The sequence below is a fragment of the Lampetra planeri genome, chromosome 24 (genome assembly GCF_965212315.1).
Source record: "Lampetra planeri chromosome 24, kcLamPlan1.2.h2, whole genome shotgun sequence".
Taxonomy (NCBI): Eukaryota; Metazoa; Chordata; class Hyperoartia; order Petromyzontiformes; family Petromyzontidae; genus Lampetra; species Lampetra planeri.
Genome location: NC_136130.1, coordinates 5,325,280 through 5,339,144, shown reverse-complemented (window position 1 = coordinate 5,339,144; position 13,865 = coordinate 5,325,280). Strand labels below are relative to the sequence as shown.

General features: G+C 44.5%; 1 protein-coding gene across 1 annotated transcript in view; it reads right to left on the bottom strand.

Moving 5' to 3' along the window:
• Positions 1 to 13,865, bottom strand: part of LOC144726669 (uncharacterized) — a 31,425-nt gene that overhangs the window by 12,447 nt on the left and 5,113 nt on the right. Inside the window, exons 2-7 of the mRNA XM_078605431.1 lie at positions 11,269 to 11,637; positions 9,524 to 9,886; positions 8,218 to 8,430; positions 6,842 to 6,913; positions 5,879 to 5,980; positions 804 to 890 (exon numbers count right to left, since the gene is read on the bottom strand). Of these exons, the coding sequence (XP_078461557.1) occupies positions 804 to 890; positions 5,879 to 5,980; positions 6,842 to 6,913; positions 8,218 to 8,430; positions 9,524 to 9,886; positions 11,269 to 11,637 (1,206 nt within the window). The remainder of the gene's footprint in view (positions 1 to 803; positions 891 to 5,878; positions 5,981 to 6,841; positions 6,914 to 8,217; positions 8,431 to 9,523; positions 9,887 to 11,268; positions 11,638 to 13,865) is intronic.

The following is a 13,865-nucleotide window of genomic DNA, read 5'->3' as shown; positions in this document are numbered from 1 at the left end:
GGGGAGGGTGGGGCTGGGTGGGGAGGGGAGGGTGGAAAGGGGCTGGGTGGGGAGGGTGGGGAGGGGCTGGGTGGGGAGGGTGGGGAGGGGCTGGGTGGGGGGTGGGAGGGGTGGGGCTGGTTGGGGAGGGGCTGGTCACCCCGTGGTGCCCTTATAAAACTCAACGTTTAACCTACTCACGCCGGCTTGTGCCCGCCCTCACAGTCGGGCATATTTGCGTAATACACCACGCCGCCGTTGATCCTGGCCATTGACCGAGCAACCCAACGTTCCTACCAGCTCCCTCCGCAGGAGGAATGTGTTTGTCGTGTGTCACACAGTCTTTACGGGTCGCATAAGAGGTGTGCCCCCTAATGTAGCTGAAGTGAACTGCTGTACGAGCAATTTGTGCAATTCTTCTCCGACACAAGGTGTTCGCACTGCTCGCCGTCATCATTCAAGTGGGAATGGCTGGTTTTTGTGACTTTCTAGGAAGGCCAACTTGGAATATCATTGGGAATCAGGAAAATAATTCGATCAATGTTTAATTTTGTAAGGCAACCAAATGATTTGAAAGCTTAGCAAGATTTGAGCCTGGCGAGTACTTGGATGAGAGACTACCTGAGCATGCCAGGTGTTATAGGCTTGGGCTGAGGGATAGTCAGACCATGGCAGTCTTGCACAGCAAAGGACCCTTGACTTTATCTGTATTGAGCTGTGAGTGTTATCGCCTCGTATGCGCGGTGGGTTTTGTCAGGAACCTCCAGTTTGCTCTCACACCGAGTACAAGACACACGATGGAACAAGTCCAGTTTCACGCTTACTCGCTCTGCTGTGCTTCGTCTTTGCCAGGTCACTCGTGTTGCTGCTGTACGCTGCCATCCTCTGCATGTTTTCGTACGTAGCAGGCCCTGCAGAGAAACGCAAACTCTTGATTTGAAGTTTTCGTGACTGCAAAAATCCATACGCTTTGGTTTTTTCGGTAAAGTCACGTCGGTAAAAAATAAAATAAATTAAAAACGAAAACAACTAAATTCAATTGCTTCCGAAACGTCGTGATTTAATTTATTTGTTTTCATGTTTAATTTATTTTATTTTTTACCTACGTGACTTTACCGAAAACACCAAAAGAGTATAAACGCAAACTCGTTGTGATTCCGAAAAATAAGAGCAGGTTTCACGCGACGCCACGTAACAGCACTTTTTGCGAGAAAAGCGTAGATGTAATGTCACGGAAGGGACATCATACTTCATGCTCAATCCGAAACAATCCTTCCCCCCCCCCCCAGATTATCTGACATTTCACACCTCGGTCGAATTTTTGGATTAATACAAATATCTGGAACACGTCGCTAAAGTAAAAAAAACAACATATCACGTGTGCAATGTACAGAAGACAAAGATTCTCCCTGTAGCCTAAACCGATTGCTGAGGCAAATGCTGTTAGCGAGCACCTATGAAGGCCGACACGGCACGCTAGGGGGTGGGTGGCCAGCACAACGCCAGGCCGCCTTTGTCTCCCTAGTGGCGATGGCATGAACACCGCACCAGGTACTCATTTGAGGCTGAGTCGACCTAGGGGAGGCCCAGGACCGGTTCTGATCATCGTCACTGGTGTTGGCCGTGAGCGGGAGTCGAACTCGGGCCACCGTGTTTGTGTCAACACGGCAGAACGTTATATTCTCCGATCTTTCCACAGAGAGGAAGTGTCAGTGAAGGTGGGCTGTAGCATGAATAGGTTTCACACCACGCCTTGTACATTTCAATTTCGAACACTGCACACGCAGCATGCGGGAAGCCTTCATCGAACAGTCAATTGACAAAGGGCTGTAAATGTTCCCTCATACACGCCTGCAAGTAATGTTACAATGTTTCGATTTAAAGCTTTCGTGACTGCAGGGATTCATCTTCTTGGTTCCTTCGGTAAAGTCACGTAGAAGGGAAATAATAAAATAATAGAAATAAAACATAATAAAATAATCTCCCCGACAGACCTGCTATTCACCTGAGGACGGCTGCTTGCGTTGTGGCCGAAACGTCGTGAGAATTATTTTATTATGTTTTATATTTTTATTATTTTATTACTTCCCTTCTACGTGACTTTACCGAAAGAACCAAGAAGATAATGTTACAATGTTTCCACGCGCACGAGTAGTGGTGGCGCATGAATGTCCCAGCGCTATCGCCAAGCCCCAGACCTGGCTTTCGATAAGTTCCAAATCTGTTGTTCCATGACGGCGCGCAGGACGCGGCGTTAATTGTCAACACGGCAGAAAGTTCAACGCGCCGCCTTCGCAATCGCGCGCGCGGATTGCGAGGCGAGGCGGTACACGCGGGCGCCACTTACCGATGGAAACATTTTGATGGGTGAAAAAAATTGTAGAATAGGTGTTTTACCCTTCGTGGCAGTAAAACACGTGTCAATATGTTTGAACGCCAAATAGACGCTCGGACAGTGCATTGTCTTTTGTACTGTTCGTCTTTTGGCGTTGTTTAGTCTGACGTTGCTGAGACTAGGCCACAAAGAAGGCTGTCTCCGGTGCAGGCCAATCAGTTTCAAAGGCAATTGCATATATTATATTCTCGGTTCTTTCGGTAAAGTCACGTAGAAGGGAAATACTAGAATAATAAAAATAAAACAATACAATTCTCACGACGTTTCGATTGCAACACAAGCAATAATCATCAAGTGTGAAAACCACAGCACAATTTTTTAATAATTTCCCTTCTACGTGACTTTACCGAAAGAACCAAGAATATGAACTACATAATTGTCAATGAGAGTGAGTCTATGTGCATATCAAGTGTCCTCTGCTTCCCACAATGTAGCCTAGAACACCTGTTATATACATGACAGTCACCCTTCCATATGCTATGTTTGTTGAACTTTTTTCGCCCCATACGTAGCCAACCGTGCCAATCAGAGGTGCTATCCAGGTCAGTTCTGCTTTCCGACAGCTCTGTTTCTTCACCTGAGGATGGTTGCTTGCGTTGTGGCCGAAACGTCGTGAGAATTTTATTTTATTATGTTTTATTTTTATTATTTTATAATTTCCCTTCTACGTGACTTTACCGAAAGAACCAAGAATATGAATCCCTGCAGTCACGAAAGCTTTAAATCGAAATTGCATATATTATCAGAGCATGTTTGTTTGCATGTTCAACACAAGTAATATGTGGTTAATGCAGACTTGATTCCTTGCAAAAGGCATCTCTTTGATATTTGAACATCTTAACACGTGTTTTCTTGCCTAAAAGGTAAAGCCTCTTCTTAATGTTCATACTTTAAAATTGGCCAAAACGTCCCATGACATTCTGCTGCCTAGCAAGGCACACGGTGACCCCCGCCAGGCAGAGCATTGGGGGCTCCTTGAACGCCGTCCTGGTTAAAGCTAGCGCTTGTTTGTATTCGGCACCTCCGATTACCACGGTTGGCGATGTACAGTGCGAAAGAAGTTCAACATACGCGCATACAGGCAGCAGGAGTCCCAGAAAGTTGTCTCACAAATCGTTTAGGCAAACCAGAACCATCTTAACTTTAGATTTAAAGCTTTCGTGACTGCAGGGATTCATCTTCTTGGTTATTTCGGTGAAGTCACGTAGAATGGAAATAATAAAATGATAAAAATACAAATAAAACATTACTTTATTATTTCCATTCTACGTGACTTTACCGAAAGAACCAAGAAAACACAACCATCTTGTCATCGTCGTCCTCGTGGTACTTATGTTTTTGTCCCCATACGTTTAGAAGAATGCAGGTTACAATAATATGGGCGTTTTTTTTTTTCTTCCTATGGAATCGCTGTACATTGTACTCGAGTGATCGTGCCTCATGCCGATGATGCCTGCCCCAAGCCGGCCTGGCGACGTTCGGTGGAAATCTCGAGTGAGAAATGAGGCCCCGGATACAACCCCGTCTCTTGTTGTCTGTCAATCGACTCATGTCACCGTCGCTCATGAATATTTTCACTTCGTGTCGCGTCCACGACGTTGGATAGAAATTGTTCTGTATTTGCGCATTTTCGTCTGAATGATGGCCGGATGGTCATCACGATTTCCCACCCCCCGCTTAGGGGCCGTCCATAAATGACGTCACGCGATTTTGAACAATTTTTGACCCCCCCCCCCCTCGTCACACCGCGCCACAAAAAGTCAGACCCCCCCCCCTCAAATATGACGTCACAAAGCTCTGCCCCCCCAAAACCATATTTCCATTTTGAAAATAAAACGTGCTTCAAATCGCTTTAAACTATTGTCACTGTAGTGCGTATTTAATGTGGCGCTGCACTCTGATGTTGTAGGAGTGTTGTTATAACAATTAGTGTTGTTATAACAGTTCTATTTTTTTAAAGTTTCGCATTTTGATGTGACGTCACATTTCTCAAACCCCCCTCCCTCGTCACACATCGTCACAAATGTCTGACCCCCCCCCCCCTAGGTGCGTGACGTCATTTATGGACGGCCCCTTATGAGGCCGAGCCTGGCGTGTGGCACTGCTGAAACTTTTCATCAGACCTCAACTTAAACTGAACTCTTTTTTTTATTTTACGAGGTAGCGACCTAGCTATCACAAATGATAGCTCAACGAAGTGGCTCGTCATTGTGTGGACATTTATTCGCAGCCAAATACTCTGAGCGCACGCTTACATGGACGTATATTGAACCTCTTTCGCACAGGAACGTAGCCAACCGTGCGAATCGGAGGTGCTGGAACCGTCAATAAATTGTACGCAGTGAAAAACGACATGTCGTGCATTCACTATCGGGATTTCGATTTTTTTTCCCAACAAAATAATATAATTTAGAAGTTTAAACAGTTTAAACAACTTAACAAGGGAGACGTGAACACAAATAAATGTTAATTTATGACGAACGTGATAACGAATCATCTTAAATCGAATTAACGTACACATGGGGGGTAGACCTGTAACCCTGTTCTAAATCGTATGTACTTACGTGTCGCAAATTCACGCAATAAATAACAGATATTTAAAATTAATACGCTCTGGTCTTTTTCCAAATCGTATTCCTGGTGGATTATTGGTTTGCCGACTATTAAACATCCACAGGCTTCCGGGCCACGACCTCTAAACCTGAGCCACACACACCACGGCAGACCAGCCGCTCGATGATGCACGAATGTAAAATGTAAAACTCTCTGGCAGTGCGTGACTGTGGCCACGCAGGCCAGAACCCTGGAGCGTTGTCGTGTCACTCGATCCACAAACACGAAGCGGGAGGCATCGTCCCAGCGATACACTCCGACACTCCTGATGCAATGATCCGGCTCGAACACCTCAACGTCAGTTTAACACGTGGGAGGCTTTCGCGACCAATATTATTCATAATCAACGTTTTTGGGTTTAGATCGCGTTATTTATAAATGTGTCGTAACCCTCCACCAGCCGACACGGCCAATCAGTAAGAAAGTGTCACGTTGACAAAAGACAAATAGTTCACTGCTTTAGCCCATCGGTGTGTTGAAGCGTGAAACCACAACATTTACAATTTGAGTAGCACGACGTTTCGCTGGTAATTGCATCCAGCATCATCGGGCCGTGTCGGGTGGTGGAGGGTTACGACACATTTATAAATAACGCGATCTAAACCCAAAAACGTTGATTATGAACCTCAACGTTAGTTCACAATCGTTGCTCTTTAAACCTACATCAACCATGCGAATGAAGAAGAAGACTGTGCGTGCAGAGACGGGTTTGTAAACACACAAATAAAACTGACGGTTATGCCGATATGCACCGAATACTGCCACTGGGTGTGGCCCAGTCACTTCGTCGGGGCAGATAAGCGACGTTCGGATTTGCAACGCTGCGCTGCGTGCAGTGTACGAGTCACTCGCTCACCAAGGTAGTTCAGACACACCGTCGTTTGAACTTACGGTTGACAGGACTTGACATGGGCATATAGGTGGGTTGGTTGTTGTTCGGTTTGTTGGATATCTCCGTGAAATCATTCTCTTGACTTTCTTGGAGCAATACACCTGAAAACGTTGACACAAACCCATATTTACGTTCCAGCATCATCATCATCATCACCATTCAGCCACGGTCATTCCACTGCTGGATGAATGCTTCCTCAAGCCACCACCATCTCTCGCAGTCCTGCGATGCGAAGACGCCTCCAGCGGCCTGTGGACAATCCTCTCGGATGTGTTCCATCCTTTGGCTGACATTCCGTCCTCAGTCTCGACCACCGTCCGTGACTGCAGCCATTTGCTGTACTGCCTTCTCTCTCTGCTGCCAACCACATAGCCCCCCCCCACCCTCTCCAAATTGCCACCCCCACCCACCCCTCTACTCGCGAACTGTGTGACAGTCTGTGGGCAGCGTGGTCACCCATCCAAGCTGCATGATTCAGGCTCAAGAAACAGTTGTACGCTCCATGCGAGTTGGTCGCGATTTGCCAGCATTGAATTCGGCTGTGTTCACGAAGACGTTCACCAGATTGCAAAGTTACCCGTGGAATTACTCTTTGGTTCTTTTCGGTAAAGTCACGTAGAAAGAAAAATAAGAATTAAATAATAGAATACGACGTTTCGATTGCAACACAAGTAATCGCCATCAGGCAAGAATGAATGAGAAAACAAACCTAGTAAACTTCGAAATAATAATGCAATACAACACAGAGAGTCGGCTAACACAACAGTCAACGCCCTACCTGGTTGATTACGTTGTTCCCAAAGATTGCTAAATTCGTTCTTACCTAATGACGATTGCTTGTGTTGCAATCGAAACGTTGTATTCTATTAATTAACTAATTCATTTTCTTTCTACGTGACTTTACCGAAAGAACCAAAGAGTAGTTCCTGCAGTCACGAAAGCTTCAAATGAAGTTTTTTTACCTGTGACACTTTGAGGTACGTGCATTTCCACTTTCTCTGGGTCGCACATTTTCTTCTTTGCTTTGCAATAATCTGCGAAACGAATGCAAAGAGAACACGTTAATAACGGACAGGTAACGGCAATGAACGTAGTCGTGGCACTGCCCTGACTCAATTGAGAGTCAGAATATTGTATTCGTACCGGAGGAATCCGATTAGCTATAAAGCTCTTTTTCAAAGATGTCCAGTAGGGGCACTGGGTCAGAACACACATTCTGTCGAGTTAATCTTGGCTCATGTTCAATCAATGATTTTGCCGATGTCGCCTACGTGCCTTCAACAACCACTTTTTTTTGTCGCTCTGCTTCTCGCTCCGAGCAATGCGGAATTTTGGAATTAACTAAAATCGTAATTTTTCGCAATACCCCACAACCTCGCTGAATTCATGAAACGTGTTAACTATCATGTGGATACGTTTTACATTTTGAGCCTTTAGGGCCCGTGCTAGGCAACCATCGGAAAAAAAACCTCCCTCTGGGAATGAACTTGATATTGACAGCAGCGCTGGAAAGCCAAGCAAACTCAGCCTGGATAGAGATTGAATGAAGTAACCTCTTTGCGTAACAGGTGGTAAAGGCTTTTGGACTGTGCTACGTGGTAGCCAGCAGTAAGATCGTGTAAATATATAAATGTGTCGTTAAGCCCGCCACCACCCGACACAGCCAACTAGTAAGGGTTGTCACGTAAACAGAACGTAGTCAATTCGTCACTAGTACAGCACGCCGGTGTGTTGGAGAGCAAAGCTTACAATCTGAGTACGACGTTTCGCGAGTAATGTGGCTTCGCTCTCCAACAAACCGGTGTGTGTTGTAATCGTAACGAATTGGCACGTTCTGTTTACGTGACAACCCTTTGAACCATTCCCACCCGGCCGTCCTCCCCCACTTCACCAACCAGCGTTGCCCAAATTGGAGACGTATGGTCAAACAACCACCACCCCATGCACAGCATGGGCTAGGCCATTATCCAACAGTAAGTGTACAAGCGGATATACACGTGTGTCCTGTACAATGTCAGTAACTGGCCAGTTGGCTCAGTGGAAGACCAAGAATTTTGCAAACGGAAGGTCTGGGGAGTTCAAATCCTGCTTGGGGGTTGACTCAATGCCCCATCCTCCCTCTCGGTCGATCGATACACTGAGCATCACTTTGTGGGAAAGTCAACAGTGGTTGTGCTTTTGGATGGACTTGCCACCGCGAGAAGGGGATGTGGAATTTCCACCATTGTCTCAGGGCTTAGCACCCGCCCTCGAAGCTCGTTCCAGCGGGGGCGTGGGGACATTGCTCTTTGAATTTTGGCAAAAATGTTGGTGGGAGGGGCAATGAAGCACATCTTGCCTTTGCACATCCATCTGTGCGTGTAGACGGTGATGATGATGCACAGGGTAATGGCGACCAATACAGCCGCCATAATGGAAGGCACTAAGCATTGCAAGAGGGGGCACCGGACTTGTTTAGTCGGAGTGGTCAGATGTGGCGAAGACGACGACGACGACGACGTGATATAAGATCCATCGAAATTTAAAATGTCTTCATTGGTTGGCATTGGTTCTGCAAGGATGAAACAGGAAACGTTATGATCCGGAATTGTTTATAATGCGTGCGTGTATAATTATATTGCTTGTTTAATGTGGAGTCCCGTGTAAGACCGGAACAGGAGGCGACAACCGGAGTCGTGGAGGATGTCTCAAAAACTCTGGCTGCCGCGTGACGAGGCTGTTATTGCCAGTGTGCTCGACTTGTAACGAGTTGGCATGTTTTGTTTACGCGACAAACCTTACTAATTGGCCATGTCGGGTGGTGGCGGTTTGAACGACACATTCATACGGACGCGATCTAACCCAAAAACCTCCGTTATGGATGTATATTGTTTCAATGTACTATGCTTCGATATCAATGCGTCTCACATTCATCAACCTGCATTGACGTGTGTGGTGAAGTATGGTGAAATTACCCCCCCCCCCCACGATCCACACAGCAGGGAGAGGCCCTCGTCCAACAGTGAATTGACAATGGTTCAATATGATAATTGGTTTTTTACCCTTCTATCTGGCAACAAAACTGACACCTTTTTTTACAAGGAGTCATGTTTGCATAGACCACAATACCTGCAGTCATAATGCAAACAAAAAACATAACTCTGATAATGTATGCACTGTCCTTGAAGTTGATTGGTCCACACCCGAGACAGCTTTCCTTAGAGCCTAGTCTCACATGGGTTGGACCAGATGACGCCAAAAGGCGCACAACTCAAAGACAATGCACCATCAGAGTATGAGAGCTCGGGGTAAGCATTTACCCCATTGGAACCTCATTTGCGGTCTATGCAAACATGACTCCTTGTAAAAAAGGTGTCAGTTTTGTTGCCAGATAGAAGGGTAAAAAAACAATTATTATATTTTTACTGGCAAATGAGGTTCCAATAATGGTTCAATACATATATTGTACGATAAAAAATATATATAAATATTTAAACATGTGTAGATCAATATTTAAATATATTTAAACATATCTTAGATTTCAACAGCTTTCAAAGTACCGAGTACTGAAAACCCATTATTTTTATTTTGACCGCTGCTCTCACTCCTTGCTCTGGTTACGGATACAATTATGCAGAGGAGTGAAGAGGTGTTTTTGCTTTTACCTTGGTCGGAGTATAATCTCACTGAGCGCTCGTAAATCTGGCCGCCGTCGTACACGAAGCACGTGTACACTCCAAAGTCGTCCTTGTTGATGTTGTCTATTTGCAGCGAGAACACGTTGTTTTCAAATTCTTTCAGCGGCACTTCGATTCTCTCGCTGTGCCTGTGCGCTTTGTAGAGGCTACTGTTGTACATGAATCGCTCAAAGTACAACTTGGATATTTGTCTTTTGTCGCCATGCAAAAACCAAGAAACCCCTCGATTCTGATGGGGTTTAATGTTGGACAAATCGCAAGGCAGTGAAGCATTTTTGTTTTCGCTGGCTCTCACAAAGATGTTATTTGAAGCCGTCCTTGTAGCGAATTCTGATCGCAGCAGACAAGACATTTTCCATATTAGTGACGTATTTAAAAGCATTAAAATATGTCATCTTGCAATTGACACCTTTGCCGTAAACAACCAACTTGAAGCTGTTTGCATCTCAACAGTCGTAGGGGTGCCGCGGTGGCGAGGTGTTAACGACCTCGCCGAGTATACAGGAGGTCGTGGGTTCGATCCCGACTTTGACGCCTGCTGCTGCTGTATATTTGGAGTTTGCATGTTCTCCCCATGGCCACGTGGATTTGTCTCCGGGTCCTCCAGTTTTTCCCTCCAAATTTAGAAACATGCGTGTAGACTGTTTGGCTGCTATACATTTCCACACATCGTTGAGCTATCATTTGTGGCCAAATCGCTTCTGAACAAGAGTTACATTTTCTCAGTGGGCCTTACCTGGTAAACTAAAACGCGACTTGGTTGCAAATGATGCCCCGACGAAGTGGCTTATCACGTGGAAATGTATAGCAGCCAAATACTCTTAAACGCACGTTGATTGTAAATTTGGAGGGAAAATCGGAGGACCCGGTGAAAAATCCACGCGACCATGGGGAGAACATGCAAACTACAAATTTACAGGGTGTTAGGGTCAGGATCGAACCCACGATCTCTTGTATATCAGGCGAGGTAGTTAACATCTCGCCACCGTTGCGCCCAACCTCCGAATTGAAAGTCCAGTGTGTTGCTCACAATCACACCACAGCGCATCGTGCTGTAGATGAATACATGTCGACAGTCTCTGGAGGTAATGGTTGTGTCATGATTCACACACTGCACTGTGAACCCGGAGACCTGAGTTCCATTCCTCGTCAGCTCCCAGGACGGGGAGTGAAACGTTGGACACCGTGGCTTACAGCACGTGGCACAGCCCGAACACACATCAGAGATTTGAAGCTTTCGTGACTGCAAGGATTCATATTCTTAGGTTTTTTCGGTAAAGTCATGTAGGTAAAAAATTTAAATTAATAAAAGTAAAATTAAAATTAAATAAAAATCAAGACGTTTCGGAGGCAACACAAGCTTCCGTCTTCAGGTGGAACCGTCACAGCACAATAGCTGTATCACTTGATACAGCTATCACTTGATACAGCTATCGTGCTGTGACGGTTCCACCTGAAGACGGAAGCTTGTGTTGCCTCCGAAACGTCGTGATTTTTATTTTATTTTTATTTTACTTTTATTAATTTTAATTTTTTACCTACGTGACTTTACCGTAAAAACCTAAGAATACACATCAGAGAGCCATAGGATACAGCTCCAAAAAAAAACCCCAGGCAGAAACTATAAACTATATTGCAGTTTGTCCCACAATAATGTTCCTTTGTGGAAAGGTTGACAGCGATAGTGGGTTCCACTCGTTGACGTGTCTCACCTTCGTCTGTGTAAAGATGCGTCACGTAACTCCGCGTCGCTGAGTTTTCCTTCACGTGACAGGTATAGATGCCAGAATCGTCCTGCCTTACTTTGGAGATATTCAGAGAGAAGTCGCCAAATTTGTAGCCTTCCTTCGATACTCTCGTTAGCCTGTCCTTGAAATCTTGTTGCACTTGTAATTCAGATTTGCTTTGCTGCCATATTTGCACGTGTTTCTTTCGGACAGAATTCCTCGGAGCCCATTTCCAGGTGACTTGAAACGCTTCGTTGCTGTTCCAGCTCATGTCGGCGATTTGGCAGCCCAGGGTGGTACTGGCGCCCACGTTTGCCAGCGTAACGCCAATGTAGCGTTGTCCCGTAGCGAGGCCTGGGAACAAAATGGAAGAACTTCTTGTCAACAATGTGAAATTCCTCGCCCACGCTCTTTTTGTCAAAGACAGTTCAAGACTTGCAATGTATCACTTTATTTGTTGTTATTGGGCTTTTCCGTGTGTGTGAAGTACGCGACTTACACAATAACAGGGAGTCAACGATGCATCTGTGTAATGAAGGTAAACACATTAATTGGCCAATAACATCTTAATATATATTGAGGACCGCAGAGCTTTGGTAATTGCTGGCGCTAGCTCATCGCATAGTTGATTATATGGATTTTATTTTGGGTATAGTTGCATTCCTGATTCTCTCCGGTTCTCTACGAGAGAATGAGGTTACAAGTTAAAATTAGCGTTATCGTTTTTTGGTAATAATTCGCTGGTCAACAAAAAAAAATTCTGGCCTGGACTTTTGCAGCTGTTTTAGACTAATTTCAGGGTGCTGATTCCAAATCTGTTCTCAGATTTGCTCTATCACATCTCATTTTTATGCTATCGGCTTACCCCATTTTCATTGATTTTTCCCGAAATTAACTCTGTCACTTATGATTGCAAGTTGTTGCGAGTCAGAGACTGCTTTAGTGTTAAAATATGGTGCTGTATTTTTAGGATAGTGTGTTTATAATATCATTTTATGTAGATATCCACATTTATTTAATATTTTTCTTCATGCAGTTTTTATTGAAATTTCAATATTTGATATCTCAAAAACCTGATGTGATAGACAAAAACTGATGCCAGATTTGGAATCAGCACCCCAAAATTACCTTACAACCGTTGGAATACCTTATGCCAGAAAAAGTGTGTTGACCAGTGTAATTGATGTATTATATTCATGTATATATATTTTAAGGGCAATAGCTCAGCGCTGCCATTGCTCGCTCATTCCACTGCTGCCGGAAAAGCCTCCGCAAGTAGAAAGCCCCAGAGAGGCCCCTCTAGAGGGTATGAGGGTCGTCGTCCCTTCCACGCTGGCCGCTCCGGCTTGGAAGAGTTGTGAGTGCCCACACTTTACCCCAGCACATGCTAGCTGTCGACCGACGACTGCTGGATGGGCAGAAGCAGTTGGGGGCAGGCGGTGGTGGTGGTGGTGGGTGGGGTGGTTAAGAGATGTTCCATGTTCATCTTCTTGGTTCTTTCGGTAAAGTCACGTAGAATGGAAATAATAAAATAATAAACATAAAACATATTATATTATTTTATTATGTTTTATTTTTATTTTTATTATTTTATTATTTTAATTCTACGTGACTTTACCGAAAGAACCAAGAAGATGAATCCCTGCAGTCACGAAAGCTTTAAATCGAAGAAAAATGTTCCATGTTGTTTCAACTGTCTTGATGGGAGTTTGAACCAGCAAGCTCCGTCTCTACGGGACCTTTTTTTGGCAGTATAAAAATTCATAATAAACTTTTTGGGTTAGATCGCGTTATTTATAAATGTGTCGTAGCACTTCCACCACCCGACACGGCCAATCAACATAAACGTGTCACGTTGACACGAGACAAATAGTTCACTACTTTAGCCCACCGGTGTGTTGAAGAGTGAAACCACAACATTTACATTCTTGTGGCAAAACATGCAAACAAAAATGCTCTGATAGGGGCAGCCTTCTTTATGGCCGTGTCTCACCAGTGATAGGCCAGAGAACGCCAAAAGGCGAACAGTAGAAAGAGAATGCAAGTATCACAGCATGAATAGCTCGAGTTAAGCAGTTATACCTCGGGGACCCTTTTTGACAGTATCAGCGGCATCTGGATCGCAAGTCCAGTGAGCGAACCATTCATTGTCAAAACGTATTACCAGAGTGTTTAAAAATAAAGACACTTGCTGGATAAAAATTCTGGCACTGTGATTTTGTGTTTTTTTTGTAAATTATGCAATTTACATAATAGCAGAGAATCAATTGTGTAAGTATTTGGTATGTAGTATACAATATAATTGTTATTATGGCGATTGTGTTATTGTTTATGATGTAGGAATGTATAATGGAGAACGCAAGCACGCACGTACACACAATGTAATAAAGGGTGTTCGTAAACATACCATCGACAATTATTTGTTCTTTTCTTTGAACCTACCTACGGGACTTTACCGAAAGACCCAAAGAATATGACAATTAAAGACTTTGTAATTATCGCGAAGGTTGAGCAAGGTGGACAAAACTACACACGCGCACGTGTGGATAGTGACGATTCAAGTCTGCAAAGAATAGATGTTG